The sequence below is a fragment of the Mauremys reevesii genome, linkage group 5 (assembly GCF_016161935.1).
Source record: "Mauremys reevesii isolate NIE-2019 linkage group 5, ASM1616193v1, whole genome shotgun sequence".
In the NCBI taxonomy this organism is placed as follows: Eukaryota; Metazoa; Chordata; order Testudines; family Geoemydidae; genus Mauremys; species Mauremys reevesii.
This window is the reverse complement of record NC_052627.1, coordinates 131,255,457-131,278,739: the sequence shown is the minus strand read 5'-3', so window position 1 is coordinate 131,278,739 and position 23,283 is coordinate 131,255,457. Positions and strand designations below refer to the sequence as shown.

The window sequence follows — 23,283 nt, the reverse complement described above, 5'->3', positions numbered from 1 at the left end:
ACTTGCTCTGCTAGTGTGTGTGTGCACATGTTCATCTAGTTCTAGGGCTGGAGGAACCTAGGTCCTGCAGGAGAGCTCCATTGGGAGGGGACTTGCAGAAGGAAGGAGTAGAGCTCCATGTGAACACACAAGTGACTTTCACAACACGTTAATTGAATTACAGAAGCCCCTCCCCCAGAAGAGTAACCCTGATAAATGAGCCTACCCCCACAATAACGGGCACATCTGGGAACAGTGTGCAAAAAGCCCTTTTCCTTCCTCAGGAAAGTTGGATCCCAGATATGTTGGTTAATGCTGCTGGGAGATTGCTTTAGGTGAAAAACTGCCGTAATAATTGATTTTAGACTCTAAGAAGCATGTTATGATTTTCATTTTATATGTAACCAGTTCTGTTTCCATGATCTTGACTCACTACCTCTTAAATCTTAATCTTTGGTAATGAATTTAAGATTATTCCACTATACATATGTCTCAGTGCTGTGAGGTTATAAAGATCTGATCCTGAGCTGTACCAATCAAGCTGTTTAGATTCTGTTCCCTGGTAATTTCTGTGAGTGTCCTGTGACAGCAATCTGATGCTTCTGGGGGACACTTTCAGAGGGACTTCGTGGCCGCGGTGCAACTACTGTTACCATGCAAGGCAGAGCAAGGGCTGGCAGAGCCCTGTGGAGATTGGTAGGCTGGCTAACAGACCGGTGGTGTTATGCTTGACTAGATATCAGCTCCCTGAGAAAATCTTCCTCTTGCCGGATGAGTAACAAGGTGACTCAGAGCCTGGGCACCCCAAGAAAGCTGCACACATACCCCTGTAACCTGCTTTCTCTCCTCCAGGGGCCTCTTTATCTTAGCCAACCCTCAAATATGTTCAAACCATGTTCAAATATGTTAAGGACTGTTATAAAGAGGACCCCGCTCAACTGTTCTCCATGTGCACTGGACGTAGGAGAAGTAGGAATCAGCTTAGTCTGCAGCAAGGGAGACTTAGGTTAGATATTAGGAAAAACTTTCTCACTATAAAGATAGTTAAGTTCTGGAATAGGCTTCAAAGGGAGGTTGTGGAATCTCATTACTGGAGGTTTTTAAGAACCCATTGGACAAAGAGCTGTCAGGGACGGTCTAAGTATAGTGCTGGATGGGATATTTCTAGGACCCTCCCAGCCCTACATTTCTAGGATTCTCTGAACTGTGGAGTTTAACTGGTGAGCCCCTCCGTGAACTGCCCCATCAGCCTTCACCCAGCTCTAGTCCAATGTGAATTATTAACAAAATGAGCTGGTCCCGATATGGAGACATCACAAGACCAGTGAGCGCAGCAGGACATACCCTGTCAGAGATACCCAATGACAGTCGTTCCCTTGTAGTGCAGTGGGGGAAGCTAGGGAATCCAATGGTTCCTCTCGGCTAAAGTCTTGCAGTTCACAAACAGGGACTTGGCTTAGAAAAGCAGAGATGCCTTCCCTCACACACCATTACAGGCACCGAGCCTAAGGCTGTAAGTAAACAGACGCTGTTCACAGATAGCCTTCTGACCCACAAATAGGCTAGACAGGAGGGAGGATAACTCGCCAGAACACAGTCCATCCCACTTACAACCCAGAATTCATCAGCAACACTGAATTCCCAGAAAAACAAAGATGAGAATATGATTAAGAACCAGACCCCAGGCCACTAACTACAGGGAGTAGATCTAGCTTTGTGGGGACTGCGGAAGAGTGGTTAGAGACCCTAGAGAGGCGCTGAGCTGAGGTCTTCGTCCAGCTCCACGGAGAAAGGGCAAGGGAGGAAGCCCCCACATCATGGTTACAGAGGACATTGAGGAAACCCCAATTCTCTGAAAGACGAAATCAGGCCTCTGAGCAATTGAAACAGATACTTCAATCAGTTTAGTAAGAAATATGTACACAGTATATACAAAATCTGGAGCTGGGTTATTTACATATGATCTTGTTTGTGAGATACATGGCCAGCACCTGAAAAAGAAATGTGAAGAGTCATCAGTATTTGTCCAGTGCCCCGTAATACACATAAACAGAGTGGAGATTACTAGGGAATAACAATAGGAGAACATGGACTGGGAATAAGCTGCTGGATACGGTCTAGAAAACAATCACCAAAACAGGAAACACTACAAGATTAGGGGAACCCATATTACTTAATAGAGTCGCTTTTGAATTAGTGGAATGTGTCAATTCAACGTGGTCTCTATTGGTTTCCTTCCAATATTCAACTGTTACAGGAACCTTGTCTCCCCATTGAGAACTATAAGCAATAACACCCCAGACTCCCTCTGCCTTTCGCCCTCCTCTGCTAACTGCTGCCTGGTGAATCCTCACAAGCCCTGCACCCAAGGGGACAGTAAACTGGAGAATGAGGTGGTGATGGAGACTAGAAACCTGACCATTCAGTGACCTTTTGATAGGAGGTGAAGGATCATAGTAGCTAACTTTGGAGGATGAGTTATATCTGCTGAGCCCCTTCTCTGAAGGGCAGAGCATCCTTATCTCTCAATAACATCAGTGGGAGTTTGAGAACACTCAGCAACTCATAGGCTTGGGCAAGACAAATACAAAGGCCTTGGGTGGCTAAAGTTAAGCACTAAAATCTGCAGGTAGATGCCTAAATACCCATTATTTCCACCTGCAGAGGTGCTGATTAGGGCACTTAAATCTCTATCAGCTTTGTGGTGTTTCAAATAGATATTTGAAAAGCAAGGGGACTGATGTTTAAAGGCATATTGGTTGTCATTAGACAACTTTATGCCAGGTGAGTGGGTTTTCCAAACCCGGATACCTGAACTCAGACTCCTAACACCCACGGGTAGGTGCATCAATAGGAGTGGGGTTAGTTGTAAAGTCACCCTTTTGCTGCCCTATGTTGCAGTGGAGCAGGGCAAAGTAGCCATAAAGCTGCCCTAAGAGGCAGCTAGGAATTCCCCAGCATGTGCAAATCCCTAACACCCAGAGAACCAGCATAGAGAGTGTACAGCCAGTGTAGCTGGCTGTATGTCACCAACTCCTAGCTTCCCACCCAAGTATATGGGGGCTGAGCTGGGAACAGAAGATGGCACACACAGTGTGCGTTGTCTACAGCTATCTCCAGTGCAGCAATGGCTGTTACAAGACAGCGTAATTTAGAACAGCCCAGAGTCTAGAGCTCAGGTGTATTTGAGGATCTGGGCCAGTACTTGGCTGTTACTATAGTAATGACCCCTGAGCAAGCAGTATAATGTACATGCTTATCAATGAGCTTGTCCAGAGGCTGCATGTCCATCAGAATGACTAGATGTCCTGATGTGTAATAAACACGCTTTGAGTAATAAAAATCAACCCAGGCTACTTTACAGGGCCTGATCCTTCTCTCACTTACAGCATCTGAGCAGTAGGACAACGGCGAATACTGCCCAGGATTATAGTTGTCTCTGTCTTCTTCCAATTTTGGGTAGCGGGAGCGAGGAGTATAAGGGCCCTACTGTCAATCAAAACTTAACCCCACCTCTTGACCCAATAAGCCCTGCCCACTGGTCATCAGAAGCCTCACCGCATGGGGGTATTACTTCTGGGCGTCAAGGCGGACACATGACCGGAAGCAAGGTGTGTCATGTGACCCCTCTAAGAACTCCTTCCACTATACCAATCAGGATAGATTTTGCCCCGATAGGAACGCCCCGAGAGAAGATTTAACCAACCAGGGGGAGTTCCGGGGTTTGTGTGACCCCTCTAAGAACTTCTCCCACTGCCCTCAACCAATCAGGAGGGGCTTCAGCCACTAGAGAGCACCCTGAGAGGAGATTAGACCAATTGGGGGGAATTCTGGGGCTGGGTGACCATCCAGAAGTGGTTCGTGTGACCCCTCTAGGAACTCGTCCCACCACCCTCTACCAGTCGCGATGGGTTTCGGCTGCAGAGGACTGCCCTGAAAGGAGATTTGACCAAAACAGGGCAGGTTCTGGGATGGGGTGACCACCCGGAAGAGGGCTGTGTGACCCCTCTAAGAACTCCTCCCAATGCCCTCTGCCAATCAGAGTGCCGCACCATCACCGCACAAGTCCCAGAGCTGGACAGAGGAGGCGATCTCTTACCAAGACGACATGTTTCAGAAATTGTGGAAAGGCTGAGAGGAAACGTGGACTCCTTTACCACCCCCCTGAGAACTTCAGACTTTGTTTTAGCCCCGCGGACCTTTGGACTTGTGTGGAGAAAGTGCTACAGCAGCAACAGTTCTGAAGAGGATGAGGGAACAGCCAAGGGGATTCCTTTGGCCCAGCCATTGATGGATACGCCAGAACCTGAACCCAAAGCCCAACCATTCATGAGACACACCAATGAGCATGGTGGCCTCTCGTTGTCCACCACCCTGGAGGAGGAAGGCGATCATTGCTTGGGGGAGTTACTGGCGGACAAGCTGAATGGAAAAGACATCGCTCAGGTAAATGAATGATTAAGAAGCGACAGTTGATGATGAGGTGTAATGAGGTTAGGAACCTGGGGTTGTGTAAATGTAAAAAACAAGCAGTGAGAACTTACACTTGTTTCTTGTCTGAGACAGCTCGATGATGCCTTTCTAGAGGACCCGGAGGCCCTGGACAACGTTGCATCAAGCAGCAAAGATGAACCGGGCCCGCCTTGTTTTTGCTGAACGCCGCTAAAAATTGTTGAAGAGGACTTCGAGGATGAAGGTTATAAGGAGTTTAAGAGAAGGTTTGGCATGGAACTCGCTGAGCCAGTGCCACATTGTGAGTGTAAAAATTTATGTGGACTATTGTATGCATTGCTATTTATGCTGTTCTTAATAACTGTCTTAGGGAAAAGCTTTTTGAAGATTATGAGGGCTATGTCATAGATGCCCCAGCCCAACGGCACCATGACTGTGTGATTTGGACTTCAACTTTATATGTAAATTTGTCAATTTAAATATGTAAATTTAAAAACCATCTATTGAAAAGGGCTTTGTGACTATCTGCATTTCTGTTAGAAGGTCTCTGGCCCTTAAGTGAGCTAAAAGTTTTAATGGAGCCTCTTGGTTTGTTTTCAAGGAGCTGTATGTCTTTTAAATAAAAAAAATGGTTTGTGAGAATCTAACTTTTGTGTTTTTGTGTAAAAAAGACCCATTTACAGCAAAAAGCTGAAATGTATGTTGTGGGAGGAGAAAAATCCTAAAAATGTGTTTATAGTGTAACCATTCTGCCCATCAGAGTTGGCAGCAACAAGAGCTGCGTTCAGTTGCTAGGAACTCCATTCCAATCACACAATGCAAAACTGGCTCAAGCCCTCAGCCAGTGGGGCACTGAGGCTCCCCTACTACAAGCTAAAATCACCACTTACTGTGTTAAGTAGTAGGGAGGACTCAGTGCTGGTTCACCATTAGCCCAAAGTGAATTCAGCTCTGCAGTCTGTAATCAGACTCTTCATGGAATCAAAATTAGCACTAACATTTCACAGTGGAGACAGGAAGAAGAGATAGAATTAGTGTCTGGGGCTCACCAGGTACAAATACCTCTCCCCAGCCTTTCTCAATTTGCTGAGTTTTGGAACCCACGTCCCCTGCCTAGCGAGTGCTACTTAGTTGATGGCGAGTCCCTCTGCCATAAAAGGCCAAGTACAGGTCCACTGTCCTTGATTCACATAATCAGGATAACAACACTTTATTCTTCCTGCCTCAGTAACAGAGAAACTGGGGATCCCACAGCAGCCAAAGTGACCATTTGGGCTACTGTGGGCTCATGCTAGGCAGGGTGGGTGTGCCTGTGCAAACGAGATCAACCCCTGACGTTCTTTTCCACAACTCACCACCAAATGTCAGGGTAGATCTCATCCTGACTCTGCTTACAACAGTAAAACAAACAGAGATGGTTCAGACATGTGTTTTGAGTACAATAGAGTTGACTCATCCTGTTGAACTGAATGGTTTTAACCACACCCCCACTGAATAGTGAAGGTAACTGTGACTACTTATCGTTGTTGCCATAGGGATAAATTTGATTGGTGTGCACCCATGGTAAGGGAGGTGGGTGGGTGAGTTTTGATTAAGATGAAATGAAATAAAACCTCAGGAATTTGCAGATGCTATTGGACAGTTTAAATATGACTCAGGAGTTGGTTGGATGCTATGGGTCAATTCAAAGCCATTAAAAGTTTAAATTAATATATTTACAACAAACAAACAACCCCCCCCACACACAAGGGTCTAAAACCAAAACTGAAATGTTTCAAGGGGTCACAAACCTTCAACATGCTTTAGAAGAAGCATTTGCTCTAAAGACAATCAAACATTTAAAAGCTCTGGAGGGCTTATTATGGTTGTGATACAACCATTTTATTTCAACCCCCACCCCAAATAATATGCATGAAAGAAATGTTTTAAAAACAAGCCCCAAAGAGATGTATTGATATCTGCAAAGGTCCCCACTTGGGACTGAGGGGGGGACAGTTACATTAAGGATTGGGGATTTACTGTTTAATACTGTAAGAAGGCCCTGCAGAAAAATGGATTTTAACTAAAAGAAAAAATGTAGCCAAAAGCAGCTCAGTTGTGCAGCCAGCTTAATTCCCCCACCCCAGCTCCCAAAAGGGAATGTTAGGAAGGGGCCTAAAGTCCTTAAGTCTCTAGTATTTCAGAGCTGTAGCCATCAAATCAACCTGCTCGCTACTATTTTGAAGTCCTTTTGAAACAAAGGGTTAGGATGGTATGAAAACCTCAGGTATTTTGGAGACGGTTTTTTTCAACAGAATCTCTTGAATGGCTGCTGGGCTGCAAGAGGAGGTATGCTCCCTATTTTAATCTCTGAAAATATATATTGTATAATATCACTCGTTGGCCGTGCTGTCTTAGTAAATAATGGTGCCTATGTTTATTGCAGTGTGATCTGTTTAGCATGGAACTAGTAACTTTAAATTGCATTTCATCACCAGGCCAAGGTAAAAACCATTTTAACTGTAGTTTTGCTTAATAACGTCAGGTACTACACAGGTTGTATAGGGATTTGGGACTAATACTAACTAACAGTTTTTGCTTGTTCTTTAATCCAAAGGCCCAAACACACATTGAGGGGGACAGAACAAGCATGTTCCTGCAACACTTTATCCTGTAGTAGAAGGTAACTTTCTGCAATTGGCTATTAAATGCGTGTGGGATTATTGAAAACTATTTTGTTGCAAACTGTATTTTAAACTCTCTCTCTCTCTCTGTAAAACATAGGTGGGATTTTTTTTTAAGTATATGGCTGCAAACTGATGGTAATGGTGTGTTTCAAACTAAGAGGGTGTTGGTTTTTTAGTGTGCAAAATGTGTTTTAACCTGGATTTTAAAAGTTGATTTTAAAAGCCGTTTGGTTTTTATTTTGCAAAATGAGGTGTATTTAAAAAAAAGTTTGTGGGTTTGTTGTTTTAAAATGGTAGAAACAAACTCAAAACTCCTGTTCGTTATACAGCCTGAAATGGATTATTTTGTTTTAAAGCTATGACTTTTTAAATAAAATATTCATTAGGGTATTTTTCTATTTTTAAGTTTACAAGACAGTTTCATGTGATTTATTATAATAATAATAATAATAATAATATCATCTGCTCCACAAACCTACCCAATACCAGCAGTGTGAGAGACCCTGACGAACTCTCTCAGTACCTGTTTTCCCCCAACTATAAGGTTCCATCCTGCAAGTTTATCGACGATGAAACAGCATGAGTGTCTTGAAAGGACCCAAAAGACCAGTACTCTGTCTCTGGAAATACCAGTGTTTTCATAGCCTGTTTCACCACTGCTTATGCCCGCATAGAACTATACAAACTGCTAGACAGATTTCAAAAGCAGTGCCTGTACCATGACACTGACTTGGTGATATGTGTGAAAAGGGAGGGTGACTGGAATCCTCCTCTGCGGAATTATTTAGGCAAGACACCGCCAGATCAACACATCACCGAGTTTGTGTCAGCAGGACCGAAAACATACAGATAAAAGCTATCGGGAAGAAAGGCCTGCATGAAAGTCAAAAGGTATTACCCTGAACGTAGCAAATTGTGAAAAGATCAACTTGGACAGTTTGAAAGATCTAGTTCTGGACTATTGCATGGGCCTGTGAGAAAACACCTCCAAAAAGATAGAGGTTCAGCAGCCCTCTATCATAAGGAACAAAAATCAGTGGCAAATAAAGACAAAAACCCTTAAGAAAAACACAGAAAATTGTTTCCACCAAGAAGGTCCTAGGAGAAGGGTTTAAAACCCTGCCCTATGGCTTTAAAAATGGATCTGAGGTGGAAACACCCCTTTTCTGCAATTCTTGCGGGGCCTAGCAACTATGGGAAAATGTGTTGGATAAGGCCAAACAAACATTGTCTGTTATGCCTGAGAGTATTGGATAACATGGCTATAAAAATCATTGCCAGATACACATGTCTGGGCCTGCCGAAACATGTTTTAAGCAAGGCTAGATATGCCCAAGAATTTAAATTTAGTTTTTACAAAATTCATCACCATCCGGTCGTTTAGCACTAAGTCGTTAGAATACAATTTAAGATAAACCCTTGCTACGATGATGTAAGAAAAACATGCAGTGATAGCTGCAGGCGACAGAGTGGGGGTCTTGTAATTGTCTATTGTGAAACACATTATCTGTGGCATTTTTGTTTAAAAAATTCATAATGCTTTTAGGAAACAACACGCTATTCAGGGGGGGGAGGGGCAGCGCCCGTATGAGTCAAAAAACTCTCCACGGTTACACTTCACCAGATACAAGGTGAGCCAATGTTCACCGGGTTGGTTATGTGGATGCGTGTTGACCACCAAACCTAAGGGTTTCTGAGACAGCTTGCTGCCAGGGAGCCAATCATAAGGGAATTCTTTTTTGTGTAAGGGGTCATTGATGAGACACGTGAGAGCTGCACGGTGTCCATGTTCACATATAGTCAAGCAGAACATTTCTCCTCTGATTTATCACTATGATGTTGTCAAAAACCCCATACACGATCATATTGACGGTGATGGTTAGAGCCATCCCAAAATGTATTTCTGCTCTCAGGTTCCCGGTTTTAAACAGGGAACAGTGATTGGTGCATTCCTGGTTGGGAGACAGGTCAAAGGCAAACAAGGTGTAACCTCACGGTTGATTAACAGAGAACGATCTTTCACGTGTTTACCAGCTATCTGTACCAGATTCATGTATCCTCTCACACAGTGTTCTGCCTCGAAGTCTGGTTGCAGAGGCTTGGTTACGGAATATTCCACCTCGCCAGCCTCGTACATCCAGGAAGGGCATATCCCACCTGGGCTTTGTAATAGTTCCTGTAGATGGTGGGGTCGCTGTAATTTTTTAGGATCGCCAAATGTTTTGCTTTTTAGAAACCTCGCTCTCTCCGGGGACACAGGTGCACCTTGATGATCACCTTGCCAAAGCAATACAAGACGTGTCTGTTCTGATCTGTCTTTATTTCAATGGTAATGGTATCGATGTGGTGTTTTCTGACAGGAACGTAATGAGGTTTATCGTAGGTGATGGTGACAAACTCGTTGTTCCTTCCTCGGACAGAGAGACAATGTAACAGGGGAACAGAAAAGTCCCCCACAAACTCACGTTCTACAATATCTGTGAACAGACGCAAGAAATTAAAAGCCGTGTGATGTCTGCTGAGAAGGGGAATTTTTGGACTCTGTGCTTCAGGCCCAAACCTAGAATGTTAGCTAGCTCCCCGCTGATAGAAAACATACAAGTAAAATTGGCAGATTTAAAACTAACTTTTCTACCCCCAGGGTCGTAGTTCATGACCACCTCAGGCGGTGTGGGATGACGAACCACAGTATTGTTCATATGATCCAATAATTCAGGTATGGACGAGTAATAACCTCGTTGTAGGATAAACTCCATGCCACACCTGCAAAGGTGATTTCAAAGGGTGTCTTCATTGATAGTGTTCCGGCTGTGCGGGTATTGTATTTCCACTAACCCACCTCCCAGGCTCTCCGGAGATCCCAGGGCTTAATTAGCCATATTGTAAAGTTCAAGCTGGTGTTCTGAGGAAAAACTGCAGAGCTGGCATTGCTGGGCAACGTAATGTAGAACCCGCTGTCGCTCATTTTTCTCTCTGTCTTTGCAGGAGGAATCTTTTTGTTTGTTTGTTTTGTTCACGTCTAAATGTCACAGAGTTGAGAAGCTTCCACCCAGCTGTTAAACTTATCGCCTCCTCAAACCATTTCACCAGTAGCTGCTTTCTTCTCCCTTTTCCTTTATCCGCTAGAACTTTTTCAATCCTGTAAATCCTGTCTTGTTTGGGGTTTACTTTTTGTAATTCTTCAGGGCAAAAAGATCCAGTAACTGTCTCACCCTCGTAATCTTTTAATCAGTATACAGGTCTCTGGCTCCTGGTTAAGGCTTCATCCACTATAAATAGCTCATCAGTAAACGTCTGTTCATAACCTTTTTCAAAGGCTCCTTTGACTTTAGATAGTCTCACGTGGTCGCCTTTTCTAAAAGGGGCAACAACTGGTTTTATTTTAAAACCATCTCTATAAACTGTTTTCCATATCTTCAGAGAATGTGAAGGATTAACATCAGCAGGTCTGGTACGTATAGTTCTGTGAAAGCTCCGGTTGTCACTCTTTATAAAGTCAGATAACACGTCTTAAAGCCTCTGTTGTGTTTGGAGAACCGGTGCACATCTACCAGATCTGCCTGCCATTGCGCGTCCACATCTGAAACAATGGTCTTGTTTCTTTTAAAATGTATTTGAGCCAGTTTGTGTAAAGTGTAAGCATCTGATCTGAAAGCTAAGCTGTTACCTGTCTTCTATTTAAAAAGTTTTACTGTGCTTTTTGGCCACTCAAAAAGAGGATTCCCCCACCAAAGCTCCCAGCATCCCTGGGGATGTAATATATTTTCATTAACAGAGCTGTCTGTGGAGACAGGACTGTTCCTGGTACCGTCTTTTACTAGCATGAAGTATGGAGGGGATACAGTCATAGGGACACATTTAAATAAGTTTAATTAATTGCCTGGTTTAACACAACCTTTGACAGCCACCTGTAAAAATGGACGCCATGACCCCTACAACGAAAGACTCTGAGCTGGTTCATTCTTCTATTTTGTCCTTTTCCGGATTTTCCTCTTGAGATCCGCATCTCAGACAGGAGCAAAAACAGCTGATGCACAACAGGGCTACCGATGTGTAAGTTCTCAAAGGCCTCTTGAAAGGCATCGTCGAGCTGTTGAGAGATTTTCAGACAAAAAACAGTGTAAGCAACCCTCTGCTTGTTCTTAGATTTATGCAATGCCAAGTTGATTCCTAACCCCATTATACCCCCATGATCGACCATCGCTTCTTAATCATTCATTTACCTGAGCAACGTCTTTCCCGTTCACCTTGTCCACCAGTGACTCCCCCAAGCCATGATCATCTTCCCACTTTGGGGGGGAGTCATCACACTCATCGGGGTTCTTCATGAGGGTTCGGGGTCGGGTCCTGAGGTATCTATCAATGGTCGAGTCAAAGGGCCCTCCTCGGAACTGTAACTGCTATAGCGCTTTATCCATACAAGCCCAAAGGTCCTCGGGGCTAAAACAAAGTCTGAAGTTCTCAGGGGAGTGGTAAAGGAGTCCATGTCTCCTCTCAGCCTTTCCACAACTCATAAAACACGTCTTCTTGGTAAGAGATGGCCTCCTCTGCCCAGCGCTGGGACTTATGAGGTGATGTGCTGCACTCTGACTGGCAGAGGGCATTGGAAGGAGTTCTTAGAGGGGTCACACAACCCTCTTCTGGGAGGTTCACCCCTTCCGAGAACCTACTTTGTTTGGTCATCTCTCCTCTTGGGGCAGTCCTCTGCAGCTGAAACCCATCGCAACTGGTAAAGGGTGGTGAGAGGAGTTCCTAGAAGGGTCACATGAAGCACTTCCGGATGGGTCACCCCACCCCAGAATTCCCCCCAGTTGGTCAAATCTCCTCTTGGAGTGATCCCCAGTGGCTGAAACCCACCCTGATCGGTAGATGGCAGTGGGAGGAGTTCTTAGAGGGGTCACACAAAGGACAGGTCACCTGCCCCGGAACTCCCCTTGATTGGTCAAGTCTTCCCTCGGGGCATTCCTATTGGGGCGAAACCCACCCTGATCGGTAGATGGCAGTGGGAGGAGTTCTTAGAGGGGTCACATGACACATCTTGCTGCCGGGGTCAAGGGGTGGGATTAACATTTGATTGATGGTAGGGCCCTTATACCACTGGAGCGCCTTGTTCTGTTTGTCTCCGTTCTGCTTCATTCGCCAAGCGCTCGGCCAGGACAGATGTCACTTATGAGCTCAGTTGCCACCAGCTGGACAGTGGGACTTGGGTCTTTCTCTAGGACCCGGAGAGCTGAAATTACAGAGGACATCACGTTAGTGAACAGACTGTCAAATCACAGCTAAGCGTGATCACAGAACCTTGAAGTACCTGAGCAGAATGATCACATGGAAAAATGTGAAACTGGGCTCAGTCCTTCTATTGGGGTGGAAAATACATGAGAGATGAATAGGCCTCACTTTTCATATAGTCACCTGTGCCTGAAATAGCTGGAGACTTATTACTTCTGAATACCACATGACAGCAGCTCTCCAATACAAACAAAGCTTTAGGGTCCCTCATTGGGTCCCTTCCATGCTCCCAACTGTGGGGAGACCCTGACTCTACCAGAAAGTCATCCACTCCGCTGCAAATGGAAGGAAGTCCATTGTTTCAATAGCTTCCACTTTTCAGTTATTTTCCAGCTCTATTCAGGAGCCACTGCCCGAGCTCAACTCAACGTGGAATTTAACACAGGCCAGGTCCAAGCTGGTTTGCGCATGATACAGGGCACCTACTGGAAGCAAAATTGCTGGTGGGAAATTTGGGGTAGCAGAAAGTGGCTACTTCTCACCTGGGGAGTCCACAGAAAGCCAATAAAGCCCAAAGTGTGGAGAGCACTGGCTGGGAAGGGGGCATTGCCAGGACAACCAGGAGATGCACTGACTCATATCACACCTTCTGCAGCTTCCTCCTTCAGGGGAAATTAAGGCTGACTTTCTACTGGGCAAGAGTGAATTTGTCCTTTGATGTGTGGCTGATGCACTTTGCACCAGTGGTATCGGTTACTGCTGCTTGTCAGCTAAATTCCTTTATAACTCATTAATGAGCAGGACTTCAGCTGTATTTATCACTTACACATCAGCAGATGTTCCAGGTCCAGCCATTTCATACGCTGAGTGTCTGTGTGTTCCAGGATGATGCCTAAATACACAATGTCAAATAAATAACAACAATAACAATAAAACCTTCCCTTGTTGAGTGCAAAGTGATATTAGCAGCCCCTAGACAGGTCTTTGGGGTCTCCTACTGTGGGCCTAAGGGTGAGCTGTGGGCAAGAGGATGCTAGAGCAGTTTAGAGTCCACACTGAAGAGAATGAGAGAGACATTTTTTAAAAAGAATGTTTACATAAAACCCATTTGCTTGAAACAGTCTGTGCTCCTCTTGCCACTGCAGTCAGTTATTGGAGACATACTAAGATAGTGTTTGGTCTAGTGGTCTGAGCAAAGGACTGGGGCCAGGAATAAGCGAGTTCTAAGCAGGGATCTCACAAGGTGACTGATAGGTGAGCCCCAATGCCTGCCTGTCTCACATGGGTGTGCTAGGGAGAAGAGGCCACAGGGCCAAACAGGAGGAACCTAATGCTTCCTTGACAAGGTGCTGTGGCCAGGAAGGTGAAACAGCAGGCGCTATGGGGAGGTGGGCTGCTTGCCCCCCAGTGATGAAGTCGCAGTGAGGAGCACTGAACAGCACTGGGTAGGTCTGCACTTTGAGCTAGGGGTATCACACCCAGTTCAATGGGACGGGCCCACACTAGCTCTGACAGCGCTAGCATTAGAATGTAGCTAAGGCAGCACAAGCCGTGGGAGGAGCAGCCACTGTGAGAATAGACTTTGGGGTTTGGATGGGATCATACTTGGGGTGGTTAAACCTCCTGCTGCTCCTGCCGCCGCAGCTACTCTCTATTTTTAGCACAAAGGGCTAGTGCGGGTGTGTCTCATCAAGATGGGAATTATACCCCCAGCTCAAAGTGTAACCATGCCCTACGTGACAGTGTCCCAGGCACTACTACGAAATGACTGCACCGTGCTTCCCCTGCAACAATCCCGAAGCACTTTATAGCAACTAATGAATTCCTCCGACCACCATCCTGGAGAGGTAGGGACATTAACATCTCCATCTATGGGTGGGAAGCTGAGGCACAGAGAGATTAATGGCAGCTCAGTGCTGCACAGTGGGATTTTTTCTGTCTCCCTCAATGGGAATATCAAAAGGGACACTGGGCATCATCTCTCACCAGCTAAGTTGGCGGCACCTGCCCGGATCCCTTCCCAGCTGCTACTGAAGGACGCGATGGTTGTGCTATACAAGTTCTCCAGCAGTTCTGCATTTTCTTTGGCCTAGAGGAAATCAGGGACACATGAGCTCTCTCTGGCTAGAAGTGCCCTTTGACTGCCAGCACATGCTTTTATGAACCACAGGTAAATAAGAGCAAGAACAGGTGGCTGGGTAGAAGTGGAAAAAATGGGAATCTGGGGCAGATTTACATTTCCCATCACCCTCCAGTCAATAATCTCCTACAGTTCAACAGCTCACTCACAAGGTGTCTGCAAATGTCCATCTGGAGCTCTTCAGGCTTCAGCTCGGCTCTGCCACCAAGGTGCTTATTGATCGCATGTTGGAGTCTCTTCAGTCCCAAAAACGGGAAACAGAGGTGAAATGTAGCTCTGCATTCCTGAAAAGAGCGTCACACCATTGACTTGTTCCCTACCGAGTGCTATGTTCAGTCAAAGGAACTCATCTGCGTGACTGCTCATCTATTCCAGGACAAAAAGGATTCATCTGGATGTGACTGGCAGAAACATGCAGGAATGACTAATAGAGGAGAGCTTCCACTGAAACCTGGAGGTAGCATCAATGTCTTTTGGGAACAGATATACCGATGAAAGCTGCTTCACCAGGCACAGCTGTGGTCTCTCCTCTGTTCTGGGGAGGCAGGGGCCTGGGGTGAAGAGTCAGACAGGAACAGAGACCTGTAGGGGTCAGACCCATGACCTATCCTGGATTCTGGTGAGGCAGCCATGGACCAACCTGGCTGGAAGTGACTCAGCAGGAGGGCAATGAACTGAGGGGAGAATTTGGGCCTCCACAACAAGCAGGAATAGCAGTGCTCCCCTGGCACTGGGAGGAAGATTCCTTTGCCTTAGTAAATAAGTCACTGTTGGTCTTACCATTGAAACCTCGGGGCTTGGGTCTTGCAGGTGCAGCAGAAGTATGACCCAGCTCTTTCGAACCTGCTCAGCGAAATAGGCCTTCCATTTTTTCTTTGTCAACTGAGCCAGGATGCCAAATAGGACAAAGGCCACTGAGCGAAGACCATCATTCTCCTACAGCCAAGAAAGCCCCACAACTTGGTAAGTAAGGGACAATCCCATCACGCACCTCACACAGCCGTCTCTTCTACGCTAAAGTAGAGTGATTGCAACTACAGCTAGTCAGATAAACTTTAATTAACCAATTTTTATTCGAATTTTCTGATTCATGAATATATTTTAGAGACAGTTCAATTTTGATGAAATTCCTCCAGAAGCCAGGCAGGGTCCTTAGAAACCTGCCTGGTGTCTTGCCAGTACACCCATCCAGCTCCTTGGCAGCCAATCTAGCAGGCTGACTGGGATCATAGGCTTCCAGGCTCCCAGCTTTGGGGGGGAAGGATAGCTCAGTGGTTTCAGCATTGGCCTGCTAAACCCAGGGTTGTGAGTTCAGTCCCTGGGGGGCCATTTTGGGAACTGGGATAAAAAGCTGAGGATTGGTCCTGCTTTGAGCAGAGGGTTGGACTAGATGACCTCCTGAGGTCCCTTCCAATTCTATGACCCTGGGGGTCCTAGCTCTCAAATTTGCAACTCCCTGGCACCTCTAGCTCCCAGAGTTTCCTGGGTTCCCAGCACCAGGATAGTCTGAGAGCAGACTGCCCCGGGCCAAGGCTTCCAACAGAGCTAGGTTGTGAATAGTAATTCTGTTTCACAAGGAGTTCTGAAGTTTGGGGGAGGGGTTCCCACAAATAGGAACAAAACCAAAATTTGAAATCTCAAAAATTCTCTGCAAAACAGAATTATCATTCCAACCCTCTCACATAAAAACGGTATAGAGCAGGCCCAACACTTTCTATTGCACTCTGTAACCCCCTTTTCATGGTTATCTAGCTACCTAATCTAGTATTCAGACTTTCTTTGAGGTTCTCAGTGGCAATCAAGAACAGAAGGGTGAGACTGTGGGAGCAGGGATGTCATACCCGTCCTCCTAATGTTCTCCTCCTCCGTAAAATACTTCCCTTCCCTGGGGCCTAAAATCTCTGCACTCTGACATGAGCAATGCCCAGGGAGTCCACATCACACATCGTAAATCGAGTCTAATCAAGATCGGTTGAACTGGGGTTGGAGTTCTGTTCACATACATCGTCAAAGTAGGCCCGGATCTGTTCGGTGAGGTCTTTGAAGGAAGAACCAATGTCCTTCTCTTTCAGCTCCTTCAGGACTTTGGCCAGTGCTTTCATGCTCTCACCAATCACTTCAGAACTGAAAACGTCATGTAAGGCCCCGATCAGTATGTCCAGAAGAAACTTCTTGTATTTTTTCACCTGTACAAACATACGACATTAAAGAAAACTTATCACTGATCACACTTCTAAGAACTTTTCTTTAGCAGTTATGAAGCTGTGGGAATTTCATCAACCCTCTCTCCCTCCTGAGATCTATAGCTATATTTCAGACCAGGTGCTAACTACAATGAGCCAAACTCGGTAACATAATACACGTGCATAATCCTATTATTAGATTTCTAGTTACTTAGATTCCAAGGCCAAAAGGGTTCATTGTGATTATCCGGTCTGACCTCCTGCATAACATAGAACTTCTCAGAAATAGTCTCTGAACTAGAGTACATCTTTTAGAAAAACATCCAATCTTGATTTTAAAATTGCTAGTGACCGAAAATCCACCACAACAACTTTTGGTAAATTGTTCCAATGATTAATTAAAATTACTATTAAAAATGTACGCCTTATTACCAGTCTGAATTAATCTAGCTTCCTTTTTCTCCATTGAATCTTGTTATACCATTGTTTGCTAATGTGAAGAACCCATTATCAAAATTTGTTCCCCATGTGAGTAGTTATAGACTGTCCTCAAGTCACTCCTTAACCTTCTCTTTGTAAAGCTAAATAGATTGAGCTCCTTGAGTCTATCACTAAAGGTATATTTTCCAATCCTTTGATAGTTCTTGTGACTCTTCTCTGAATCCTCTCTAATTTATCAGCATCCTTCTTGAATTGTGGACATCTGATCTGGACACAGCATTCCAGCAGCACTCACATGAGTGCCATATTCAGAGGAAAATAACTTCTTTACTCTTCTTCAAGATTCCTCTATTTATGCCTCCAAGGATCATTTCAATCCTTTTGGCCACAACTTCGCATTGGGAGCTTATGTTCAACTGATTATCTGCCATGGCTCAAGTTTTTTCTCAGCATCATTGTTCCCTGGGATAGAGACTCCCGTCCTGTAAGTATGGCCTGCATTTTTTGTTCCTAGATGTATACATTTACATATGGTTACATTAAAGTGCACATTGTTTGCTTATGCCCAGTTTACCAAAGGATCCAGCTTGCTCTGTATTGACTGCAAAAAAGGTGACTAGGGTATGGGAGAGAGCAGAATTTGGCCTAGTGCATTGTGTGCAACCTCTGTAAACTCTGAGCAATTATTTCCCTTGGATTCTCTACTTATGTTGCATCCTATTCAGTATTCTCTCATACCTTCACAGGCGCCCCATCGACTATATTTCCCAGGCCTCTTACAGCCATCTGACGGACAATGCTGTTCCTATCCTGTGACCTTTCTTCCAAGATCATAAGACACTCTTAAGCAACTTCTTCTCCCTGAGCATGGGATCAGTCATTAGCTGAAATAAAATCAACATGTCCATTAGCACCAATATGATCCTTAAGATTGGGAATAGAATTTGAGCCGGCATAGAATACACTAAAAACAACAAGGAGTCCTCCTATAGCCACAGTCTTGTGGATACAGACTAATATGGCTACCCCTCTGATACGTGGCACATAACACACTAACTTTATCATTCCACACAAATGAGAAATGTCTTGAAAACATGCAGCTTTCCTTTTGGGCACTATAATAGGGATCCACTCACCTCTTGAGAGCCCCTTAGTGGCCAGGTCTGGTACCACAGTCCTTTTCTCACCCCTGGTGCACCCTGCCAGCTGACCTCAGTGAGTCTTCTGTGGCTCAGGCCTCTGGCTAAGTCCCAAAGTCCAAATGAACCCCTTCTGGGCTAGTCAAGAACAGTCCCATTGCCCTCACTAGGGTCTCCAGCCCCAACTCTGGGTCCTTGAAATTCTGCTCTTTGTTCAAGCTCTCCGTAAGCATTGTCCCCTTCCTGGGGCTTATGCCACTGTAAGTGGTAGGGGATCCAAGGCCTGCCCATAACTCTGAGTTCAAAACCATGGACCCTGTAAACAGTAGTTAGGCACCGCTTGATTTCAGTTCATTGTTGCTTTTTCCTACCAGCCACTTTTAGCTTCACCCTCACCTCAAGGTTCAAGTTCTTAAGGACTCTCTTCCTGCAAACCCAACTTAAGCAAATGCTGCCAGAATCAAACTCTGGCAATCCCTGGAATTTCTGTGGCCAGAGAGCAGCATCGTTTCTTGCCCCTCCAGTTCCTGGCAGGAACTGACCTGCTAAGGCCCTGCAGCTCCTTTTAGCTGAGCCTGATGGGCTCCGATTGGCTGCTCTCATGAGGCCTCTCTAGACAGACCCAGATTTGTGGCTCTTTTCCTGGGGCAGGGTGCAGTAGGACCATGGGGCCTCTTGTAAGGAGCCTCAAAGCCCAGGAACAGCCCATCCCAGACACAGATCGATTGTTTTCCTTAGAACCAGATGAGCCCCTAAGATAGTTACTTAGCATAAGTGGAAATATGATGCAGATGTTAGAAGAGGGCTGTAGAAAGGGAGGATGGTCCAGCAGTTAACACACTTGTCTAGGACTTAGGAGACCCAGGTTCAAATTCCTGCTCCCTCAAAGACTTCCTGGGTGACCTTGGCAAATCACTTAGCCCTTCTGTGCATCAGCTCCCTGCCTGTAAAATAGGAATAATAGTGCTTCCCTACCTCCCAGGAGTGTTGTGGGGATACATACATACATAAATGAGTTTTGAGGTACTCAGATACAATAGTCATGAGAACCTAAGACAGATGTGAATGTATTTGTATGTTGCTTGTTTTATAGTATTAGGACACTAGGTTCATTCCGAAGATCTGCTGAGTGAAACCAAAACCAGGAGCTGTTGGTTAGTATCAGCACTGGGACTTGGCAGAAGAGGTCCAGTACTTCAAACTCTGTCTGTATCTCTCTCAGCCAGCACCTGTGGTTGTGTAGCTAGTATAGGCAATGACAGCAATACAAATATCAGCGAGAGAATGACTCCGAAAGGTAGAATGAAGTTCCTTGTCAGGTTTCCATATAAAGGGGGAACCAGTCTACTATCTAAAATGACAGTTACTCCTATGAACTGAACTGTACAACTCCTTAAAAGAAAGGCAAACAGACAGTGGTCTAATGGTGAAACTGCTCTTCGGAGCCCTGTGTCTTACCTGGGCAAGGAAAGCTGTGCCGGTGATTCGGAAGTTTTCCATTGGGGAATTCACCCAGGGGAGGAGGCTCTGGATGATCTCAAGGGTTATTAGTCCAAATCTTAGCAGACCACTGGAAGGCAAAAAACCACTTATGGGGTCGATTGCACACTTCAAAAACTCCGCTGCTCTGAGCAGACAGCTCTGATATCTATGGGTGGGAGCTGTGTGTTTCCACCCAGGGCACCCCCCACAAAGCTATAAACTGGAGGTTCCCTCTCAGCCACTCTATTTGCTACTGATTCCCAAGGATAAAATCATGCCTCTTAGATCTCTTACCTCACCAGCAGACACACTCCCTCATGGTGAGTCTGGGGGTTTTCAAGCAGAATCCATGTTTTCTGCGTCCTGAGCACTCTCACCAGTCTCTCATTCCTAGCTTTGGAAAGCACAGATTCTAACGCTTGGACAGAAAACCTGGGGAAAGAGAGGCACAGAACTGCAGCAATCGGTAGGAAGGTGCAGCCTGAACAGAGTCAGGAAGCCCAGGTTACTTGTCAGGTCTGCTGTTCATCGACAGTTCATCCACTGGCAATATCCTGGACACCAGTGTCCCTGGAAGGACTTGATGCCAGGAGGTATGTTTCTGTCTAATACATCTCATATAACTAGTTTTGCTAGGGACAAAATTTTGCAGTCATTTTTCACTTTCTGCAAGGAGTATGGATACTAGCAGAGTACAAGGATATAAAAAAGATACACGATCAGGACCCAAAAACTGGGGGGCATAGAATGTGGTGATCATTAGTGGATATTTTGGGGTTGTATCTCCAGATATGAGGTGACAGAGTGCTGAGGGTATGCACTTGAGTCAGCACTCTGGTCACTATTAGTACTAATTCAGTTCCTTACAGAAAGCCTAATTGGACAGAGGTGTAGCTGATTACGAGGTCAGATTGGGGCTAGTGAGTCATGGAACCAATCATTCCATTAACAGGGAAACTGTATAAAAGGACATGGGCAGGAGCCCTTTGAGGGGAACAGACAGAGAAAGAAACTTGGGTGACCAGATATCCCGATATTTGGGGCTTTTTCTTATACAGGTGCCTATTACCACCCACCCCCTGTCCTGATTTTTCACACTTGCTGTCTGGTCACCCAAAGAGAAACAGAAAGACAAAAAGCTGGGAGAGCCTGACAAAGTGAGCTCTCTGAGTGGAAACACCTTCCCCCCATTTTGGAGAAGAGTTTAGAAAGTTGAGATACAAGATAAAGGTGCTATGTATTGGTAGGGGGATTAAATAGACTTCACGTTGGTGTTTACAAGCAAGAAAGTCTCAACGTGGTCTGTGTTTGTAGAAGATGTGGGGGTGCAACACCCCTCTCTGTCACAGCTGGGGGCTCATCAGGGATTTCCCTGTTATCTATGCAAATAGAGAGCCTGCTGGAGAAGCCGGGGTAGAGGTCTGGCAGTCCAGGTGATGGAGGGAACACACTGAAATGGGTGGTGAAGCAGCAAGGAGAAGTCTAGAACAGGGGTTCTCAACCTTTCTGTTTCTGAGCCTCCTCTCACCTCAACAAGCTATAAATACTCCATGGCCCACTCCCAGGCCTCTGCCCTGCCAGGCATCAGAGTTTGGGGCTCCTGGCTCTAGATTTTAACTCCACAGGGTGCAGGGGCTGGGGCTTTAGTGCAGGTGCTGGGACTCAGGGCTCCAGCCTGGCTGGGCTCAGAGATTCAGCTTTCTGCCCTAAGCCCCAGCTAGTCTACTGCCAGCCCTGCTTGGCGGACCCCCTAAAACCGGCCCGGTTGAGAACTGCTGGTGTAGAAGACCCCACAGACCTTCTAACAATCCCACCAGGCAGAAAAACAGCCTTTGCTTGCCTGGTAGGTTTAACAGCAAAAGAGCCTTCAGGAATTTATACAGGAACAAGCCCAGGTCTGGCAACAACTCCTCCAAAGTCTGGCAAGTCCTGTGACAGGAAATGGAAACCAGGCACAGGAGATCAGACTCTGTAAAATGGGACCTGCGAACAACCCTGATCTGGTTTTGGTTACTCTTAAAGGAGCAGCGGTGAGACCTCACAAGGACAGAACAATGTGGGCCTTTCGACTGACACCCCATTTAACCGGGAAGCACATATATGGCTCTTAGTGATTAGCGGGCAAGAGATTAGGACGTGATTAAGGCAGCCATGCTGGACGAGGTGGGGCCTGTCCACAGAAAAGTACTGCCAGAAATGGAGAGTTCAAAGATGGATTGAGGGATTAGGCCTCTGTGCATTTGCATAGAAATTGAAAGATTGGACCACTTACTGGTAAGGCCACATACTCAAACTGTGGGGGAGATCATGGACTGCATGATTCTGGAAGTTTCTTCAGAGTCACCCTGAGCATACCTGAGTATAGGTTACGTGGCACCAGCCAGTTAATCTGGACCCCGCAGTTAAAATTACAGAGGAATTTGCAGAGGCGGACATTCCCAGAGTGAGTCAGTGGTTTAAGGGGCTAAAAGATCACTAAAAGATTGCCATATGAGTCTCAAATAAAAGCTCATGTCACCAATATCATTGTGAAACACATCTACAGATGCTGTGTAAAGAGCCATGTCTATGCATTGAAAATTACATTCTTATGATCTGTGTCTAGGGACTAGTCACCAGGAAAGGTGAAAAAATGGTTTTCTTTAAGGCAAGAAATGTTTCTCCATCTGTTTGTTTACATGTAAATTAAGCATGTAGGGTTCACATTCAGTTCAGGACTGTGAGAACTTCAAAGAAAGAAAAGTAACAGGAAGGAGACAGGGAGTGGGGACCCAATTTTGGGGTACACCTCAAAGGTTTGCTCTAGTATATTTGGGGGACAAAGAAGACACCCTGGCATCTTTCACTTAGGAAGTAGATGGACAGCGAGACGGACAGCGGGGTCACTATCAGGCTTGGTTGAGAACGTTGGGTGAGAAACATCTTTAGACAGGAGGTTAACCTGTTGGGTAAGTTTAGTCTCTAGGACCATGTTATGATTTCATTTGACATGTAACCATTTTTTGCTTGCATTCTTACTCACTGTCACTGGAAATTCTGTTCTTTGACCATCTCTGTTCTTGTTTGCACTATAAATATATCTAAGTGCTGTGTGTTTTGCACTATAGAGTATAAGTAATAAAGTATAAAGTACAGAGTCTAAAGTATAAGAAGTAAACTGGTGTGTACTGTTCCATAGGGAACAGCACGCCCGGTAATTCTGTGGGTGTTCAGTGGATAAAGGTCTGGACACTATACGGAACAGTCAGAAGACTCGGGGGTTGGTGTGTGCCTATCACTAACCTGTACAAAGAGACTGGGGTCTGAGGAGGCCTGGATGGCAGTGCTTGTTTTGCCAGAGCCTGGTCATTTTAGGGAACTGACCCACAGCAGACACAGACAAGATTTCCTCACTCTAAGGGCAGGCAATGGTAAGGTGCCTCATAACCCTGGAAATTCCTGGGGAGTGTCACACAACTCTATTGGAATTCTTTGTTTCTCTCCCTTCCTTCTAATTACCGGCAAGGGTTGCCCTCAGTATGTTGTTGGTCTTTTTGGAATAGGCTCCAGCTGCTTATCCTTGGCAAAGGCAT

At 45.6% G+C, this 23,283-nt stretch overlaps 2 protein-coding genes across 4 annotated transcripts in view; one reads left to right on the top strand and one right to left on the bottom strand.

Annotated features, from left to right (window-relative positions):
• LOC120406881 (maestro heat-like repeat-containing protein family member 2A) overlaps window positions 1–23,283 on the top strand; it is a 282,231-nt gene that overhangs the window by 189,712 nt on the left and 69,236 nt on the right. The window lies entirely within an intron of this gene.
• Window positions 1,898–14,669, bottom strand: LOC120407100 (maestro heat-like repeat-containing protein family member 1). 3 transcript variants are annotated; one of them, XM_039542442.1, is made up of 5 exons: window positions 14,616–14,669; window positions 14,313–14,415; window positions 13,153–13,218; window positions 12,193–12,327; window positions 1,898–1,970 (listed from the first exon to the last, which is right to left on the bottom strand). In XM_039542442.1, exons 1-4 carry the CDS (start codon window positions 14,634–14,636, stop codon window positions 12,230–12,232), a joined length of 288 nt encoding a protein of 95 aa, XP_039398376.1. In that variant the 5' UTR covers window positions 14,637–14,669; the 3' UTR covers window positions 1,898–1,970; window positions 12,193–12,229. The 3 variants fall into 3 exon arrangements, with proteins under 3 accessions (XP_039398376.1, XP_039398375.1, XP_039398374.1); XM_039542441.1 differs by lacking the exon at window positions 1,898–1,970 and adding an exon at window positions 11,622–11,849; XM_039542440.1 differs by lacking the exon at window positions 1,898–1,970 and having other exon boundaries at window positions 12,093–12,327.